The sequence below is a fragment of the Aulonocara stuartgranti genome (genome assembly GCF_965226115.1).
Source record: "Aulonocara stuartgranti genome assembly, chromosome: 5".
Taxonomy (NCBI): domain Eukaryota; kingdom Metazoa; phylum Chordata; class Actinopteri; order Cichliformes; family Cichlidae; genus Aulonocara; species Aulonocara stuartgranti.
This window is the reverse complement of record NC_138943.1, coordinates 8,563,080-8,582,646: the sequence shown is the minus strand read 5'-3', so window position 1 is coordinate 8,582,646 and position 19,567 is coordinate 8,563,080. Positions and strand designations below refer to the sequence as shown.

Here is a 19,567-nt window from a genome sequence, read left to right as displayed (position 1 = left end):
TGAATATGGCAACCAACAAGTTAAAGACAGACATACATGTAGCAGGCTCTGCTACTGTAATTGGTCCTTTCCTGACTGTTTTATATCTTAAGATGGTCAGTTTGTAATGACAGAATTATACTCAGTCTCCAATACCCAACGATCAGTTGAACTCAACAACAACAAGCACTAACTTTGAGTAGCCGCCTTCTTGCTACATTCAAGACTAAGAACAGCAGACTGTGGCTCCCTCATAACTTTGGATGAACATTGTAAAATAGCAGATGCAGCAACAAACTTGCTTTTCTTGACAACTTGTGGTGTTTGGAGGTAGTAGGTTGACTTCACAGCCAGAGCTGTCTTAAAATTATTACACTATTTTGTAACATCAGTGGATGTTACACCACAGTGCTCATACAAACTCATGTTTCTGCTGTGGGAAGATGTCCGATGTTAAAATCAATTCAAAACAATCTCATTTTCTGGTCCATTTACTTGGTATTTACACATAGTATGATTTTATGTAGCATGTCTATCATCATCGTCATTCTACCACTTTGTAGAAAATCCAGTTTGAAGAAATATTTGAGTTCAGAACAAATGTTCATGTTATCCAGGAGATTAAGAATCACCACAGTCAGTAGGTTTATTTTTATTTTAGTGCAACCATAAGGCTGCACTAAAACAGGGTTTGTGTCTTTAAAAAAATGGATTTCTATGGAATTTGATGCTCGCAATCATCATGTAGAGCAGGGGTGTCAGACTCATTTTAGCTCATGTGCTGAATACAGCCCAATTTGACCTCACACAGGCCTGACCAGCAAAACCACAGCATAATAACCCATCAAAAAAAAAACCTAAACTCTCAAACCATTCCCATTCAGCTTTGTCTCAATTGTTTCACATTTGGTGTGTGTTTTTAAAAAGCTACTGTTTTAACTTAAAGAAACGCGTCAGTGTGGCTCCTTGGCTTAACCATCTTTGGGGTGGTTTTGGCCGGCAGTGTGTAATGTCTTTGTCAGCAGGAAGGCTGTAAAAACTGGACATGATTCAGAGCTCTGGCTTGAATGGCAATTAATGATTAGGACACTCTCATGATCTATTCTTGTGCTCCGCTTATCTGTAGTTTTCACACTTTATGAACCCTTAAAGGAGGCCTGATCAGATATTTTTGGGAGACTTGTTGTAGAGTTGTTGTAGACTGTTAACTTTGCTTTTCTACACTTATTTATTTTGGCTGTCTCAGACAAGAAGACAGTTGAGTAAACTTTATTTAGTAAATTAAGATTGCTAAAATGGGAATGAGTGGACTTTTGTTTGCCGTGTCCATGACCAACACAAAACTTTACGTTTTTATTCTCTTCTACCACGCAGACTCTTTACATTAAAAATATGCTTTAAATGAAAGGCTTTGGGGCTGTGATGCTTGAGTTGACAAAAAAAGCATGTCTCCACTCATTTCTTTTTCCCACCCATGGGCATAGTTGTTGAGTTGATGGATATAATTTTCCACGGTCTGTTTTTTAAAGTTTGTTTTTTTAAATTCCCTTTAATGGTTAGCATCTAGCTGGCTTTATCCACCCATCCACATCTTATATTTATCCTTCTCTTAACATAATAAATATTAACTGAAGGTTTTCACCGACGCCACAGCTAACCAAATTTTCTGTCAGTGGGTTCCACTGTGTCTCACCATGTGAAAATGAAAACTCTTCTCAGCGGTCCTCGTACCATTAAAGGGACTAATGACATGCAAACTCTGCTGGATAGAAATGTCTATATTTTCCACGGCAGGGTACAGAGTGTGGTTACTGCCTCACAGGGAAACTTGGAAACCAGATGGAGCCTGTCCCACACGAAACAATGCGAAAAGAACAGGGGGGCGGAGGGAGGGGCCGAGGGGGATCTAAGACAAACACTGATGCACTTGGCAGTTTTCCACTCTGGGATTTACTGTGATGTTTATTAACATAACCAGATGCACCTCTAGGTTCACATGGCTTATATAGCAGGACCTGCTGTTTAGTAGTTTTCAGGGATAACTCTTCATTTTGGGGGGGGATTTTTAGTAATCAGATTTTTTTTTCTTTGTTGATAAAATTCTTAGAAATCAAGGAGGTGTGTGAGATACTGGTACCCACTGACTCATCCTTAACTCTATACAGGGTGTCATAGATAATTGGCTCTGCATGTTTCTTCCTGAGGCATTTCTAATATTAGACTAGCCTCAGGCTACTTCCAAAGAACACTCTCCCACTCGCACATGCTCCCACAATACAAGATTGATGTGCTGTGTCTTGGGCTTGGGGGCAAGTTATGAGCTCAGGATGTCCTTTTACCCACAGCAGCACTGACAGGTGGTGACAAGCCATTTTAAAACTATTTGTGAGTAATGGTCTGGCCAACACTGCAACAGTGGGCCTCTCTATGCACCTTTCAACAAGCTCTTAATATTATATCCTGTCAACAAGGGACTTACAGGTGAAGGCGCTGCAAAACAAGCTCTTTTGTGCAGACGTCTACATTTTTCAATGTTTATGAGCCTGAGGCGCAGTTCTCCGGATATCAAGAGTTTGGACAGTTGTCAGCATGCATGAAATAAAGAATGCTCATTGTATGACAATGACTTGCTTTGTAAGGATATTTATGAACAGTTCTTTTTCTTACCAAATAGTTTTACCAAATAATCATAGCTGAAATAAAATCACTTTCAGAAATAAGTGTTTGTGTTCTCGTTCCAGCATACACCCAGATTCAGCCGCATTCTCTGGTTCAGCAACACAAGCAGCAGCAGCAGTTTGTGGTTCAGCAGAGCCAAGGTTCCCAAAGGACGACGGGCCAGCTGCTGCAGACGGCCTCCGTTCAGCCGTCACAGCATCCTGTCCCCGTGCTGCCCAAACCTGCTCCTCACCAGCCTTCTACACCGAGCCAGCAGGCTACCATCTTCCACTCCACTATCAGCCCACATGCCCTTCACTCCTCCCTCAACCATGCCAAAGCTCAGCCTGTCCAGCTCACTGCCATCAACCTACAAATCCAGCCAACGGTACGTACACAAACGCAGATTAATGCCACACACAAAAGAGCTTGAAGACAGGATTTTTCTAGGTTGTGAAAATGCTGCAAGTTTGACACAAATGGGCAGCCTACCCATAAATAAACGGTTATAGCAGGTCAAAAACTCCACAGATCATTTTTCAAGGAGGCTTCTTATGCTTTACCTTATTGTCTCTTGTTTATTTGCAATGACAGTGGTGGGCACTCATATTAAACGTGGTCATTACTTTAAATAATGACTGTGCGTAATCCCTGTGAGTCACAAACTCAGACTTAAAACTGCTCTAAATGCTCAGTTTTAGACATTTTTTCCCATTTTTGGATCTTTATAATGGCAAGGTGAGCAAATGTGTCTAATATGGTGATCTTACTTAATTACCTGCTGTTTAAACTATGTCTGACTGCTAGCTCATCTGAAAAAGTTGACTTTAACCTGAGAGGATGTGGTAGCTGAACCTAGGGGCTACACCAAATCTCAGCAAAATGTAAATGAGGATTATTTTGAGGAGTGAAAATATGTCCTTGAAATGAATGTAACCCATCTGTTTTAAGTAAAATCACGATTAGATGTGCAAAGCTATTTGCGTTCAAATTTTTGAGACTTTCTTTTCTAATATGAAAAATGTCAATTCAAGAAGTCAATTCTCCAAAGTGAACTTTTCACCTGTGTCCTACCTGTAGATATGAAACCACAGGAAAATATCTCTCTCAGAGTAATGCTATCCTTTTCAAAATTGCGTAATGAATGTGTTTAAAGTATTTTGAGTTCTGGTACACGTTCTGCAATTTGGTATTTTGACAGTGGCAACCAGCTAAACAAAAACTACTTTTACAGCAGTTCCACAGTCTTCATTTCTTCTCTAAGAGACACAAAGGGAAAAAACCCCCAAAACACAGGAATCTTCACAGTATTATATTTTCCCCCTCATGTAATGTTTTCCAAAGCTGATGGATTTCAATTTTTCAGTCCCTGATGTTTGTTGTTTTATCTCAGATGTCTTCTTCTCACACTTTTTGTTTGTTTCTACTGCACTTTCCAGGCCTCCCGACTACTTCAGGACAGTAAAGATAAGCCGACCTCACTGGTAGTCAGAGAGACATGTCAGACCCCATCCACACAGCAACAGCAACAACCACAACAGCAGCAACAGCAACCTGCAGCTTCTCCATCCCAACCCTCCAAGCCTGTAGAGCAGTCCAAGGTTGACTTAGCCACACCAGCTGTTCAGCAGCAAGGTAGAGACTCAGTGGGATTTTCTAAGCTGAAAGTCTTATTAAGAACATAATTTATGTACTTGCCTCTGGGACGACATTACTAGTAGGAGTTAAACAACTGTTAGCTACAAATTTGCGCCTCGACAATTCAGCCATCTCACATCTGATGTCTTTAATCTGTTCACTTGCATAATGAGGGAAGATACATTTTTGTTCTTACATCAAAACATGTGTTATCAGCTCATTCACACTGCTCTTCTTATTGTTTTCCATATCTGTGGTCATGACTTCACCCTAACCACTCATCTTATGAATCAGAGGGGGTTTCTGCCAAAGGTGGTATGATAATGAATCCAGTTTTTCACTCTTTTCCAGCATACATCCATCACATAGACATTTGTTGATTTCATTATGGGTAAACTGATACATCAAAATGATAATAGAAACTTTAAAACGTTTATATTATATCCTTAATTCTGCTAAGTTCCACTGAGATTAAAAATCTTTTTCAAGAGGTACACCGTCAAGAAGGAAACGGATATTCTAATAATTGTAAGCAGAAAAGGGCACACAGTGGTAAATGTTAAATGCTACAGATAATTTAACACACAATTCAGATTATAAGCAATTTTACAATCAAATAAAATCAAGATCAAAGCTGGTAGAACAAGGTGCTCAATTGTAACCTCTTCTGATAATGTCCGCTCCTTCTGTAAGCTCCTGCCTTGTTTTGGCACATGCTGTCTGCTGTCGAGTTGTGTAATACTCACCTGGCCAATAGGGAGCAGTTGACATCGAAATGTGTTTACATTTGTATAGTGTGCTAAAGTTTTTACACCACAAATATACCAGATCCCACTAACTATGGCCTTAGTCCTAAAGTATCAGCTAACCTGAAGTATAGCAGTTTAACAAAATGACAAATACAAGCTGGCTTTCTGTCTCTGTGTTAACCTCATAGTAGCCTACCAACTTTTGCCATATGACTGCTAAGATGGACTCCAGCCCCACCATGACCCTGAGTTGATAAATGGTTAAAATGTTTCCCTGACACTTGGGGTTTGCTTTAGTCTTAACCTTTAAAATTGTTATTTTAATTGAATGTTTTTCTAGTTATCATTTTGATTTTATTGGGGTTGCATCCATTCACTGGCACACTGGCACTTTTCACTTTGGGCAGGAGCTCTGGGATTTACATCTCATTTAGTTTCTTTCACTTATGGGAAGTTTACCGGTCCTTTTTTCTACCTGTCTTTTTCTTTGTGGTAGTTTTCAAGTCTTGCACCTTCTCTTTGATGACGGGCAATTTGACACTATCGTCATGCGTTTCCTACACACTAATCTTTATTGTCTCGTTCATAGTCATTTAGTAAAACACATACTTTCAAAAAGTGTATGTCTCTGACAAAGGAGACTGAAGTATTGCCTTAGAATGTGTGGGGTGGAGATGCACAGTTCCACATAAGCTCCTTGTCCATTAGTACCAACCTTAAGTGATAATACCAGGTACTGTTTTTGTACTTACTCTGCTGGGGTTCCAAACGATTCGAGGGGATGTCAGCACACTGCACGCAACCTATTGGTTTGTCAGTGGCGTCACGCAATCAGTTATGAGGGCGTCTCCTTCACGAAAATCAAAACCACCACTTTGTTGTGGCGTTCGTGTCACATACTAATTAAGTCACAGGATGCTTGGCTGCGTTGCTATAATAACCCCAAGCACATTAGGTGGTACTCGATTGTAATAGAAAATGAGTTGAGTTGTACCCCGTATCGAGCTGATCTGAGTAGGTACTAATCGAAAAGGGGCGATAAAGGATATTTAGACACCCATTTGGGGAATGCTTTGAGACCATGTTTTGCTTCTATGAAGTAATTCATTAAATTAAGTGCGGACCAAACTGTCTAAATAGTGTGGAGATGATTCCAATATGTGTTCTGGGGAATTTCTTTGTGTGTGGGGGTAGAGTGTATATTGGGGGACTTGGATGGCCCGTGTAACTCTAAAATCCTCTTTGCGGCCCTGCTGAAAAGCATGCCTTTTGTGGCAGGGTTATTTGAGGATTGCTTGCATTTTCAGTGAGAGACTGGTTGAAGTCTGTGCCAAAAAGAAGATATTTCCTGTAGTAGGTTGAAGCTGGAGGCTCTGTGCTGGTTTGTGTTGTTGTGCAGCAGCAGGCGGAGTGAGGAGGATCAGAGCTACTAACGTGGGAGGAAACGGGGAGGCGGGGAGATATTTACTTGAAGCGGCGCTGCAGCTTAAAGTCGCGCACAACAGCGGCAGGCTGGCGTGTCGGAGCAAAAACAAACTGCAAACCGCACGTGCTTTCTGACTGAGCAGAGCGGAAGTTGCGCGGTAAGAAAACGCTTTCTCATTCAATCCAGCCGGATTTTAGGGTGACAAAGCGCAGAGGAGCGGTGTTTACTTTCGCTTTGGAGGGGGTTTTCACAAAAAGCCGAAGCGTCTTTGTGGCGGTGCAAGCGACAGATGTGGGGTGGTTGCGTTGATGTTGACTGGTGCACTATTACAGGAGGTCTGTGCGGGATCGTTTAGGTCTGCCGGCAGATGAGCAGGTGGATATAACTGCGCTAATTTGCCTGAAAGTGACCGTAATTTGACCTTTGAGATTGCGAAATGTAATCGCATTAGTCCTCGGTGCTGTTATATGAAGACAGACATTTACGATGTTGCAAATAATACTACTAACAACTACTACTACTAATTACTAATACTAATGATAATAATAATAATAGGCTTCGTGTTCTCAAAAGTTTAGCCTTTAAATTTATGGCTGCAACTAATTACGTTATTCATAAATTTATTTATCTATAAAACATAACAAACAAAACAAAGTTTATGTTTGCTTGCTGCAAACCGCGGAGGTGTCAACTCCATTGTTATCACACACTCAGTGGCCACTTTATTAGGTACAGCTTGCTACCTTTTTGTCTTTACAGCTGCTCTAATTCTTTGTGCCATAGATTCAACATAATTCTTGACACATTCCTTAGAGTTTGATCAGTTAACGATGTCAGCATCACAGGTTTTGCAGATTTATCAGCTGCACCTCAATCAGATGAATCTTCCATTTAAACACATCCAAAAGGTGCTCTGTTGGACTGAGATCTGGTGACTGCGGAAGCTATAAGAGTACACTGAACTCATTGTCACGTTTAAGAAACCAGTTTGACTTGCTTGGAGCTTTGTGTTATCCTGCTGGAAACGACCCCCAGAAGATGCGTATGCTGTTGTAATAAAGGGATTTGGATTTAGTCAGCAGCAATACTTTGGTAGGCTGTGATTATTAAAGGATGCTCAGTTGGTACTAAGGGGCTGAAATATTAATTTCAATTCATTTATATAGCACCAAATCACAAGAATGGTCCCTGGCAGTGGGGAGGCTGAACAAGCCAGGATGCTTTCATGTTGTTTTTGCAAAATTCTGGCTCTACTATTTGAATGTTACAGCAGAAATCCAGACTCCTCAGACCAGGAAACCTTTTTCCACTCTTCTGTTGTCCAGTTTTGGTAAACACATTAAGTGTGTTGCTTCAGTTTCCTGTTCCTAGTTGACAGAAGTGGCACCTGGTGTAGTCTTTTGCTGCTGTAGTCCATCTGTTTCAAGTAGAGCTTGACCACTGTTGGACTTTGGATACCGATGCCTATGTTTGATGATTTAAAAATCCCATATTCCAATATGTTTTTTTATTTTCTATCTTTCAGACACACAGACAGCTTTTCCTAACATTTATTATTTATAGTTATTTCTTTTTTCATTCATGCCCTGCTTTGATCAGCTGATTGTTTGTAATGTTTTGAACTTGTTGCCAACAGGGGAGGTTGCAGAGTGCCCTCTGGTGGTTAACATGGTTGGGGCTCTTCTCCTGTGTCTTATTTACTTTTCATTTATTGGCTGTTATAAACGCCAATAGTGGTAACAAAAGGCTTACGGCGGCTGATATTCCAACAAAATCGGTCAGGCTTGAGTTCTTAACTGATAAGAGTGGCACTTGGCAGGGTCTTCTGCTGCTGTCACTCATCTGCTTCAAGGCATACTGTGTTTGTAATGACTGGTTATTTTGGTAAATCTTCTCTGACTGCTGACATCAACAAGGGATTTCTGCCCAGAGAACTGCTGCTCACGCGATGCGTTCTCCTTTTTGGAGACCCTTCGTAAGCTGGTCGTGTGGGAAAATCCAGTAGATCAGACATGTTTAAAGTCACTTTAATTACCTTCGTTCTCCGTTCTGATGCATCAATGTTATTGGAAGATTGCATTAAACAGTTAAATTGATGTTCATTAATGGAATTCGCCAAAGTGGATGGCGAGTGTAATAAATTGTAAGAAACTGAGATGGGTTACTGTTGAACATTTTCACTTAAATGTGATGCAGATTTGATGACATGATTACTTTTATTAAATATGCTTGATAAAATTTCCCCAAAATTAAAATGGGAATGAAATGCTTGGTTTTACAGCTGAAGTTTTGTTTGTTTCATGTGTTTTTAAACATGAAATTATAGCAAATGCCATAATATGTCCAGCATAGTGTCTGCAAATGTGTTGTTTGTAATGATCTCAGCATTGTCTGCAGCACATGCACACGTAGCATCACAATAAAATGATTCATTTTAAGTACATTGTTAAGAAAATTATTAAACAAATACTCTATGGTTTCCTTTTCAATATTACTCTAACACACTGTATTTATATTTATGTGTATAAATATGTATACAATCCAATATATTTATATTTCCAATGTAGTATATTGGATAATTACATAAAATTTTATATAATTATGATTATATGAAAATCTGACATTTCTATTGAAAAACAAACAAAAGGAAAAGGACTCCAGCTCTACTTGTCTTGCTTAACCAACAATGTACAACCAAAAAATATTCAGCTTATCGTAGAAGCATTAACCATTCAAATCTGAAAATGTAATCTGTCTTTTCTGCTTTTCTAAATGACTGAAACGATCATCAGCTACTTCTTTTTAAGCTTTAATTTCATTCAAACTGAAACATTTCTCAATGGATACGTGCTCCTTTGTATTAAATAGACCCATTTTGTTTTTGTTTTTTCTCTCCATCAGGTGGGGGTACAGCGAAGAGGCCGAGTGCAGCAGTGGGGACCCCACCTCCAGCCATGACCTCAGGAAATGAGAGCGAGGTGCCCACCGTGACGGGCAGCACGCCACAAAACGGAGAGAACAAACCACCTCAGGCCATCGTCAAGCCCCAGGTCCTCACACATGTCATCGAAGGCTTTGTCATCCAGGAAGGAGCTGAGCCGTTTCCCGTGTGTGTAAGTGCTCAATCTCGGCAATACTGGCAGACAAACATGATAAACAACCCAAAGCCAGCACCGTCTCCAGTGTACACGCCTGCAGGGAACTGTCAGCAGGCAAACACATACCCTCTGTTACTGCTAGCAGTGACATCGTACAGCTTCTGTTTGATTCACTCGTTAATTACAGGGAGATGAGACCCTGTGAATGGGAAAGAATACAGATGGAAGAAGGTAATGAGCAGCGCTCTGTAGTCAGTTCATTTAATCAAGGGCATTAAAATCCTTCCTTAATCTGTGTAGTCATCTCCCTTGAAATTGGTTCATTATTATCTCATATTGTTTGTACAGTTTAACATGTGCTTGTATATTAATGTTTGTATCTTCTCAATTGTATTAGTCATTAGGGGGGAAAAAAGTGTAGTTTTAATTTCTAGGCTTTGGCCTCTCTGCCTCCTACTGGACATTTTGTGAAAATGCTCTATATACATGCACACATGGCTAAACAAGCAGATTACATTTCCAATTTTTAATCAACACACATGAAAATAAATAAAATGCAGTATTTATGAAGATGCGTACACACGTGATGACACACAGAGCTGAGGATTATTTTTCCTTTTATAGTAATACATTTTTTTATTCATTTTATGACTCAAATGAATCTGATTACATTTTCCACCTCAGTGTTCTGTCAATTTAAAAAAAGAAAAAGAAAGGGGGGAAAAAAAAGAAGAAGAATAAATTAAACACTGAGTATATATTTCTTATGATGCCAACACTGTCCTGTAAAAGAACTTGATTGTTAACAGTTAACTGTTACTTTATATACGCTGGTATTCAAGTTGCTTTATGTGCCATATGGACAGGAGAATTAACTGTATGCAAGCTTCATGTGTGCGACATGCAATGCTTGAAAATCAGACTACATTGACGTGAACATGTCAAGTCTACATTATCAGTTTAAATGGTCACTGTTTGTGGTGGTTTAACAATGATGGTGTTTATCTGTTATTTTTGTGATCGCTATATATTCAAACATTAACATCCGGAAGACGAAAACATTCAGTTGGTGACCACTGTTTCCTTTTAAGTCTAAAAGGTTTAACTTGTAATGGCCAGCAGTCAGCTGACTTTAAAAAAAAAAAAAAAAAAAAATCATCTCATTAATACTACGGTAATGAGGCGCAGTGGGGCTGTGCAGTGAAACAGCTGCCCTGATTTCCAGGTTATTATTTGGAGTAGCAGCAGTCTTTGCGTTAATGTTGCTGCGGCGACAGAATGCAGCTGTTGTGATAAAGCAGTCCAGATGTAAACCCTTAAACCACACCCATTGTTTCTTGTTACTGTTGAGTGCAGCGTTTCATTTTTAGTCCATTTATAAATATTTTATGCCCCACACCAGGTGGAGCGTCTGCCCATTCTCATCGATAGTCCAAAGAAGCTGGACCATCAGCTCTCATCTGACCCGGACAAAACTCCGGTCAGCAACGCAGCCAACACAGACTCCGAGCCCGAGGACATGAGCCAACCAGGTGAGACCGAACACATTACAGTGTAGATTGTGTATATTTCTTTGTGTAGCTTCACCAGGTTTTGGAGGTGTTAGTCTGTCGCTCCTGATTTTTCCTGCCAGGGTTTCACATAAGGTTAAAGGAATTCACTTTACAATGATCATCCTCTCATAGTATTGGAAGGTGTTACGAGCAGACACCGACCCAACAGACAGAAACTCTGACCCTGGTGTGTCCGTAGAGTTTATTTAACCATGTAAACTGCATTTTGCTCCTCTTCCCCAACAGTCAAACCCCACACTTCTAAATAATGTAGACCCTCTGGAAGTGTTTTTAACTCAGTTGCTGGAAGTTCATTATTAATTAGATGTTCTGTCAGTTCCTGTTTCCTGATACATGCTTCTTTTTTACCTTTGTCTAACATGTTGTAACAAGTTGTCCATTTATAAGTTAGAAAAAGACCTATGTAGAAAAGTGTTGAAAATATCGGAAACGGTGTGGAGTAGATATTTGGCAACACTAGCTAATGTTGACATTTGTGGTTTTGCTGCAAATGCCTGGTTTTTTTGCCTTCACTTTAATGTGGGGAGGAAGTGCCATCAGTAGCTTTACAAGGGTTGACCAACTGATGTAAACAAAGCAGACCAGACTCACTGCACTCGCAGAGAAATCTCTTGAAAGAGGTTCAAAACAATGTAGGTTTGTATGTATTTGACTTCTGCACCCAGATGCGGATGCGCAGGCAGCTCAGTGCGCACTCACGGAGCAGATACTGCACATGGAGCGGACATTCCCGGACTCTCTCATCATTGCTCTTGGGGACTTTAACAAAGCCAATCTGAGCCATGAGCTTCCCAAATACAAGCAGTATATTAAATGCCCGACCAGAGAGGAGAGGACATTAGACCACTGTTACAGCACGATCAGCGGGGCCTATCGTGCGGTGCCCCGCGCTTCACTCGGACTTTCTGACCACGTCATGATCCACCTAATCCCCGCGTACAGACAGAGGCTGAAGCTCTCCAAACCTGTCGTGAGGACCAAAAAACTGTGGAGCTACGAGGCTGTGGAGGAGCTTCGCACGTGTTTGGAGTCTACAGACTGGGACACAATGAAGGCTGCTTCTAACAGCTTGGACGAGTTTACGGACACTGTCACCTCCTATATCCACTTCTGTGAGGACAGCATTGTGCCATCACGCACCAGGGTGAGTTATAACAATGACAAACCCTGGTTTACTCCTAAACTCAAAAAGCTGTGGCTGGAAAAGAGAAAGGCGTTCAGAAGCGGAGACAGGGACTGCTACAGAGAGGCCAAGTACAGGTTCACTAAAGAAGTGGACATTGCTAAACATCAGCACTCTGAGAAGATGCAGCAGCAGATCTCAGAGAATGACTCGGCCTCTGTGTGGAAAGGTTTTAGGAATATCACCAACTACAAGCCTAAAACCCCCCACTCCACTGACGACTTGCACTTGGCCAACACCCTTAACGACTTCTACTGCCGTTTTGACGAGCCATCAGGCAGCCTTCACACCTCCAACGGCCCCAACAATAGAGACACTTTGGACACTCATTCCCCCACCTCTCCCCCCTCCATAGAGCCATCACCACCTTAAAACTGTTCACCTACAACACCCCCCTCCTCACCCCACACAAAAGAGGATTTCACACCACCTCCTCCCACCACAACTCTTCATATTCATGAAGCAGATGTGAGGAAGCAGTTTAAGAGTCTGTATGCTCGAAAAGCTCCCGGCCCAGACGGTGTGTCTCCTGCCACCCTCAGACACTGTGCAAACGAGCTGGCCCCAGTGTTTTCTGGCATTTTCAACTCCTCACTGCAGGCATGCCATGTGCCTGCCTGCTTCAAGTCCTCTACCATAATCCCTGTCCCCAAGAAACCTAGGATCACTGGACTAAATGACTACAGACCCGTGGCTCTGACATCTGTGGTCATGAAGTCATTTGAGCGCCTAGTTCTCTCCCATCTCAAGACCCTCACGGCCCCCCTCCTGGACCCCCTGCAGTTTGCATACAGAGCCAACAGGTCTGTAGACGACGCCATCAACATGGCCCTACACTTCATCCTGCAGCATCTGGACTCCCCAGGAACCTACGCCAGGATCCTGTTTGTGGACTTCAGCTCTGCCTTCAACACCATCCTTCCAGACCATCTCCGAGACAAGCTTTCCCAGATGAATGTGCCTGATCCCATCTGCCGGTGGATCACTGACTTCCTGACGGACAGGAAGCAGCATGTGAGGCTGGGAAAGAATGTCTCGGACTCCCGGACCATCAGCACCGGCTCCCCTCAGGGCTGTGTTCTTTCTCCTCTGCTCTTCTCCCTGTACACCAACTGCTGCACCTCCACCCACCAGTCTGTCAAGCTAATCAAGTTTGCAGATGACACCACCGTTATCGGACTCATCTCGGACGGGGATGAGTCTGCCTACAGGAGGGAGGTTGAACGTCTGGTGTCCTGGTGCAGCCACAACAACCTGGTGCTGAATGCCCAGAAGACAGTGGAGATTATTGTGGACTTCATGAAGCACACAGCTCCACTCCCCCCCATCATCCTGACTGACACCCCCATCACCTCTGTGGACTCGTTCCGCTTCCTGGGTACCACCATCACCCAGGACCTGAAGTGGGAGCCCACCATCACTTCCGTCATTAAGAAAGCCCAGCAGAGGATGTACTTCCTGAGGCAGCTGAAGAAATTCAACCTGCCAACACGGACGATGATGCAATTCTACACTGCAATCATCGAGTCCATCCTCACCTCCTCCATCACCGTGTGGTACGCTGGAGCCACTATCAGGGACAAACAGTGACTGCAGCGTGTTGTGCGCTCTGCTGAGAAGGTGATTGGCTGCAGACTCCCATCTCTGCAGGACCTGTACACCTCCAGGACACTGCGGCGTGCAGCTCGGATCTCAGCTGACCCTTCTCACCCTGGACACAGTCTGTTTGACCTGCTCCCCTCAGGCAGGAGGCTCCGGTCCATTCGCACCAGAACCTCTCGCCATAAGAACAGTTTCTTCCCCTCTGCTGTCGGACACATGAACAATAACCATATGACTGTTCCCACCACTAACACATGACCCTACGCTGTGTTCACTGCATCATTCCATGTTTGGCACTGATCACCACCTGCACTCATGTATATATCATGTATATATCTATCCACTTAGCACTTTTAATTCTTATTCTTATTTTTATATTTTTATGACAGTATGTTTGCACTGAAGCACCGCAGCAATTTCCTAATGTTGTAAACCTGCTCAACATTTGGCAATAAAACCCTTTCTGATTTCTGATTTCTGATTCTGATTAACCATCCCATGACTCTCCATCAGAAGTAGAAATAATGCTTTAACATTGGGCCCCGAATAGTTTAGATCAGCAGTCCCCAATCTTTTTTGCGCCACGGACCGGTTTATGCCTGACAATATTTTCACGGACCAGCCTTTAAGGTGTCACGGAAAAATACAACAAAATAAAACTAGTACCGGTACCGAAAAAAAGAAGATTTATTCATAACACATGTGAAAAGACCCAGGAAGACCGAGTTAAAGATAAAAACGATAACAAAATAACGCTGAAAACCGATAAAACCCTGAAAATTATACATTTCACACCTGAGCCTCAACTCTCGCGGCCCGGTACCAAACGACTCACGGACCGGTACCGGTCCGAGGCCCGGGGGTTGGGGACCACTGGTTTAGATGAGCTACCTACAGTTTTAATTTTCTGCACGCCTAGTATTATGTCTCTTTTTTTTTTTTTTGTTCAGAAGAAAGTCTAATACTTGACATGTGTGTTGTGTTTATGCTGCTTCCTCTCCCCCAGAAAAAGATGAGCCCAAGCTGACGTGTGAATACTGTGGCTGGGTTGATTTTGCTTACACATTCAAAGGCTCTAAAAGGTTCTGCTCGGTGGTTTGTGCAAAGAGGTAAGTAACCTTGGCTTCTTTTTCTTTCATGTGAGAAAATAGCAATTTTTCCATTATGTTTACAAAAAAGGAATTTAAGAATATATATATATATATATATATATATATATATATATATATATATATATATATATATATATATATATATATATATATATTTATTTATTTGTATGAACAGATACAACGTAGGCTGTACGAAGCGAATTGGACTTTTCCGTCCAGAGAGGAACAAACCAGCAAATCGCTGGCGTCGACGGTCTCAGGGCCGCCCCAGTATTGAGGCAAAAAAGCAGGTAAAAACATGCTTCTTAACTGTCATAAAACTTCCTCATCAACACTTTACCTCTCATCAGATACTGCTTCTGCTGCACATTTTAAACCCTGCACTTTTCATGCCTCTTGCTTTTTAATGAAGTTGAACATAATTTGTGTGAGCCCGATTATCTCCCTCTGTCTTTAAAGGGTCATTAAGTACTCGATGATCTTCATCAGCCTTTATTGGTGACCGGCAGAAATGGGAGAGCATTAGTAGAGATTTTCTGCCTTTTGCACAAGTTATATAGATGTAGATAACAACTGGATTCACAGTTTTCTCCCCACACGTCAAAGCCTTCTTTTGGGACGTAACACATTATCCTTTAACTGATCTTAAAGAGAAGCAGTTTAGGTAATTACAGCAGAAATTCAGTGGAAAATATAAAGCAAGCATTTTACACCACAATAGTAAAATGTGGTGTAAAATTTTCTTTTTTAATCAAGAGCTTTTTAGTATTTTATGGACAGCTTATGTAATGTTATAAGGATTCAGCTTTAAACCTCCAGTGGGGGGTGCTTTTGTGTCATGTATACACCAATATGCTTAGGGCTTTGCAATTCAAAGACAAAGTGATCTTTGAGGCAATGGTATTGATCCATTAATCCCCATCATATCCCTGCAGGTGTATTATCGGCATTTAAACCTATTGTACCCTACAAATCTTACTTATTACCCCGTTAATCTTTGCGTTGACTTTTATATTGACCTGGGAGTGTTTTACTTATGCGCTATCCTTTCTTAAATGTAACAATTGATGTCACTCCTGTTTGTATTGCTTTGCAGAAGCTGGCCTTGTCACCACAGCAAACTCAGGGCGGTTCTGTATCCTCACCACATCCCTCCCAGCCCAGTCAGGAGGAATCCAGCCCATGTTCAGACATGTCAAGCTACGAGGAGCCACCGTCTCCCATGTCAGCAGCCAGCTCTGGACCTTTGGCTCCTGCCCCGGCTCCAGCCCAGGTCCCTGTCCGCCGTCAGCCGAGCAGGGCCTCGGACCAGGAGGCCTGCGTTGGGAGAGATGGAGCACCGCTCTGTCAGCGCTTCGTACCCAACGACCCCACCAAATGGAATGTGGAGGAGGTTTATGAGTTCATTCGTTCACTACCAGGTGAGTAGGCTTTGCTAAGAAGGCACAATCATAATGCTTTATACTCCGATGTGTTCCGTGTATGAAACCTGTTTACCTGTTATTAACTGTAGCTCGTGCCTCTGCTGTTTTCACAGGTTGCCAGGAGATAGCAGACGAGTTTCGCTCTCAGGAAATCGATGGACAGGCCTTGCTCCTGTTAAAGGAGGACCACCTGATGAGCACTATGAACATTAAGCTGGGACCTGCACTCAAGATCTTTGCACGCATCAACATGCTCAAAGACTCTTAGCAGGAAACCGTGTGTGTGTATGGGTGTGTCTGTTTGTGTGTATTTGTATATTATAGCACTGATGGCACAGAGTACTGACTGCACTGTGAGCAGGCCTGCTCCATTACTGGACTGGTTCCTGTCATCCAGAATCTCACTCAAGTTTGACTCGACCTCCCAAACCAGATCATACTCACCGGCATCAGCTCAGTCGCCTTGTGACCATTTATGCTTCTGCTTGGTAACGTTAGAGCGACGTGTCAGACACTTCAGTCTGTGTTTACATGCAGTCACAGGAGAAGCTTTTCAGTTGCTAAACCTTAAAGGAGCCTGTACAAAAGCTGTGCCAAAATCTTTTATTTTTCCAGATGAAAAGAAATTATACTTTAAAAGTATACATGGTTGAAACAGCAGACGCATAAGTTTCCACCTGGCAGTGCACCTGGTGAGTTCTTTCTGGGTTAAAAACAAAAAAACTAAATGAGTTGATGTGAGTATAACTGTTAGTAGAAAAGACACCAGATGTCAAAACTGGAGACAAGTTAATAGCAAGCAGCAGCCTCTGGGGCTGAAAAAGCCAACGCACAAGTGCCAAAAACTGCAGTTTTTCTACAGTCGCTGGCTCTAAAAGCCATTAATCCCCCTTACCCAGTTTATGCTTCCCGTTGTCGCCCTCGCTAACAGTGGTACTGGCCAACAGTGACATCACAATTGCTGGCAAGCACGACACATCAGTGTCATGTAGGCTGGTGTGTACTATCATGCCACCATTTCAGTGACACAGTCGTACAGAAGCTCAGAGATTCTAGAGGGATTTTTAAAGCAAGGCAGATGCAGCAACAGCTTAAAAACATGACTTTGCTGTAGCTTTGCATCCTTTTTCTTCTTCTCCTATACCAATGCTCCTGTGAAGGATTCTTCTTAATAGGAGATGAATCTGATGTGCGTCAAGCACCAGTATAAATGGGTACAGGGCTGTAATGACGTCACGGTTGGTGTAACAAGCAATTTGAGTAACATAAGCTAGACTTAAGACCCCAATGTTAAAATGCTCAACTTTACTGTATCAATAAACATGTCTGCAGCCCTGTACAAAAAATGGTTTGGTCTTTCTGGATAGATTACGCCTTCAAACAGCCTAATTGTATCTGATAGCTCTTGGCAAAGCTTCCATTCAGCTAAATAGAGTCGCTATATTTAACTTCTCAACTGTGTTTGGTGCCTTTGGGAGCTTTTTTTTAATGCCGTTATCTGACATTTTATATGGTATTAAAGCACTGCTGAACTTATTATCTGTGCAGGTATCTGTACTATAGATGCAGCTTACAAACCAAGCTTGCCAGCATTAACTGATAGCACTCTTTGTTATTGAACAAATAGATTCACCACAGCTCCAACACAACATGGACATATAGCTCAAAGTTTAAAGTGCCAGTCCATAAGTTGATAAGTGATGTTGCACTATATCCATCAATTACATAATCTGCTTCTCTGCCATAAACAGACGACGGGGGAAAACACCTCTATAACGTCAGCTTTTCAAGCTGGGGAATGATAATCTTCTATTACATGTGTAATCTGTTAAGCTGTGATCACAGTGCAGGAGAATTAAGATAACAAGAGTGTCCTTTTAGTACCAGATGTAACAGCAATTATCAAATGTCATTAAGCAGATTCCAGATGAAGATACTGATCCTGTGATAATTGCAGAAAAATGAAGTGTTATGTTTTCCCTGGAGAAGGTTTTTTTTTTTTTTTTTTTGTTTTTTAAAGTCTCTAAAAGCTTAACTGAGGGAAAATGTGGCTACGAGAAGAGACAGTGCCAAGGTGCATTACCTGTTCAGTTATGATTGGGCCAGGTCACACTGCAGCACAGTCAGTGCTGAATGGAGGCATTGGGACAAAACATGAGAGAAGTCTCGATTTATTATATTATTAGACAAGTTTTTGTACAGTTTGGTTAGCGTGTGAATGAGAGCGAGGTGGCTGTACGTGCGGCTGGGAACAGAAGATTGCATTCATTAATTTGCCCATTTTTATTCACTTGATGCTCCTTTGCCTTTTCTCACAATGGACTCTCACAGCTCTCGAATACAAAGCTTGAATGCGAAGAAACCATTTAAGCAGCCTCTTTTGTGACATCGATTTTTCCCTTCCATCTGCCAGTTTTCTCCTCTGAACTTACACTGCTTACAAATGATTTTTTTTCAGCTGCTCTTTTTTTTGTTGTTGTTAAAGATTTACTAAAATATGATATTGATTTCTTGTATGAGATTTGTAAAAGTACACTAAATTATCAAAGAAAAAATGTGGGTACGCTGCTCTCTTTTTGTAGCAGCTCTGTTTTTGGCACTTATTCTCTCTTTTGCTTTAATGTTGGGGAAACGCTTCACCTAAAAGTGAGAAATCTGGAGTGGCATTTGTGAAGCGGTGCCAAAAAAAAAGTTTATATGTGCATCAAAGCTCAAGTGAGGAAGAAGAGTGTGAATCTGTTAAGTTATCGTTTTGCTTTTTTAACAAAAGTATAAAAGGTGTTTGATATTTTGAAATATGCAAATGTATAAAGTACCATTGGCTTGGGAATTTTGGGTTTGTTTGTTTGTTTTCTATGGGGGGAAAAATGTTCTTATTTACTTGTTTTGTGGGCGAGTTTGGAAAGTTGACATTTTTTTTTGATACTGCTTTGTTAAATGCTTGTATTTATCAAAACTGTTTGTTACACATTTTGCAGTCATAAATAATTTGCTATACAATTCTGTGTCGGGACATTTGTGTGTGTCTGTGGATTTTATTATTTATTTATTTTATTAATGACACATCTAGTTGTTAATTTATATACAAAGCATTTAATTTCACAAATTCCATTTGAATGTGCTT

The 19,567-nt window shown here is 41.6% G+C and overlaps 1 protein-coding gene across 1 annotated transcript in view; it reads left to right on the top strand.

Annotated features, from left to right (window-relative positions):
• The window catches only part of phc2b (polyhomeotic homolog 2b), a 45,744-nt gene extending 26,301 nt beyond the window's left edge, over positions 1–19,443 (top strand). The window contains exons 8-15 of the mRNA XM_082532469.1: positions 2,721–3,025; positions 4,077–4,272; positions 9,352–9,563; positions 10,951–11,080; positions 14,914–15,016; positions 15,195–15,309; positions 16,116–16,440; positions 16,557–19,443. Coding sequence (XP_082388595.1) covers positions 2,721–3,025; positions 4,077–4,272; positions 9,352–9,563; positions 10,951–11,080; positions 14,914–15,016; positions 15,195–15,309; positions 16,116–16,440; positions 16,557–16,711 — 1,541 coding nt within the window. The 3' untranslated portion in view covers positions 16,712–19,443. The remainder of the gene's footprint in view (positions 1–2,720; positions 3,026–4,076; positions 4,273–9,351; positions 9,564–10,950; positions 11,081–14,913; positions 15,017–15,194; positions 15,310–16,115; positions 16,441–16,556) is intronic.
• Positions 19,444–19,567: the final 124 nt, after the last annotated feature.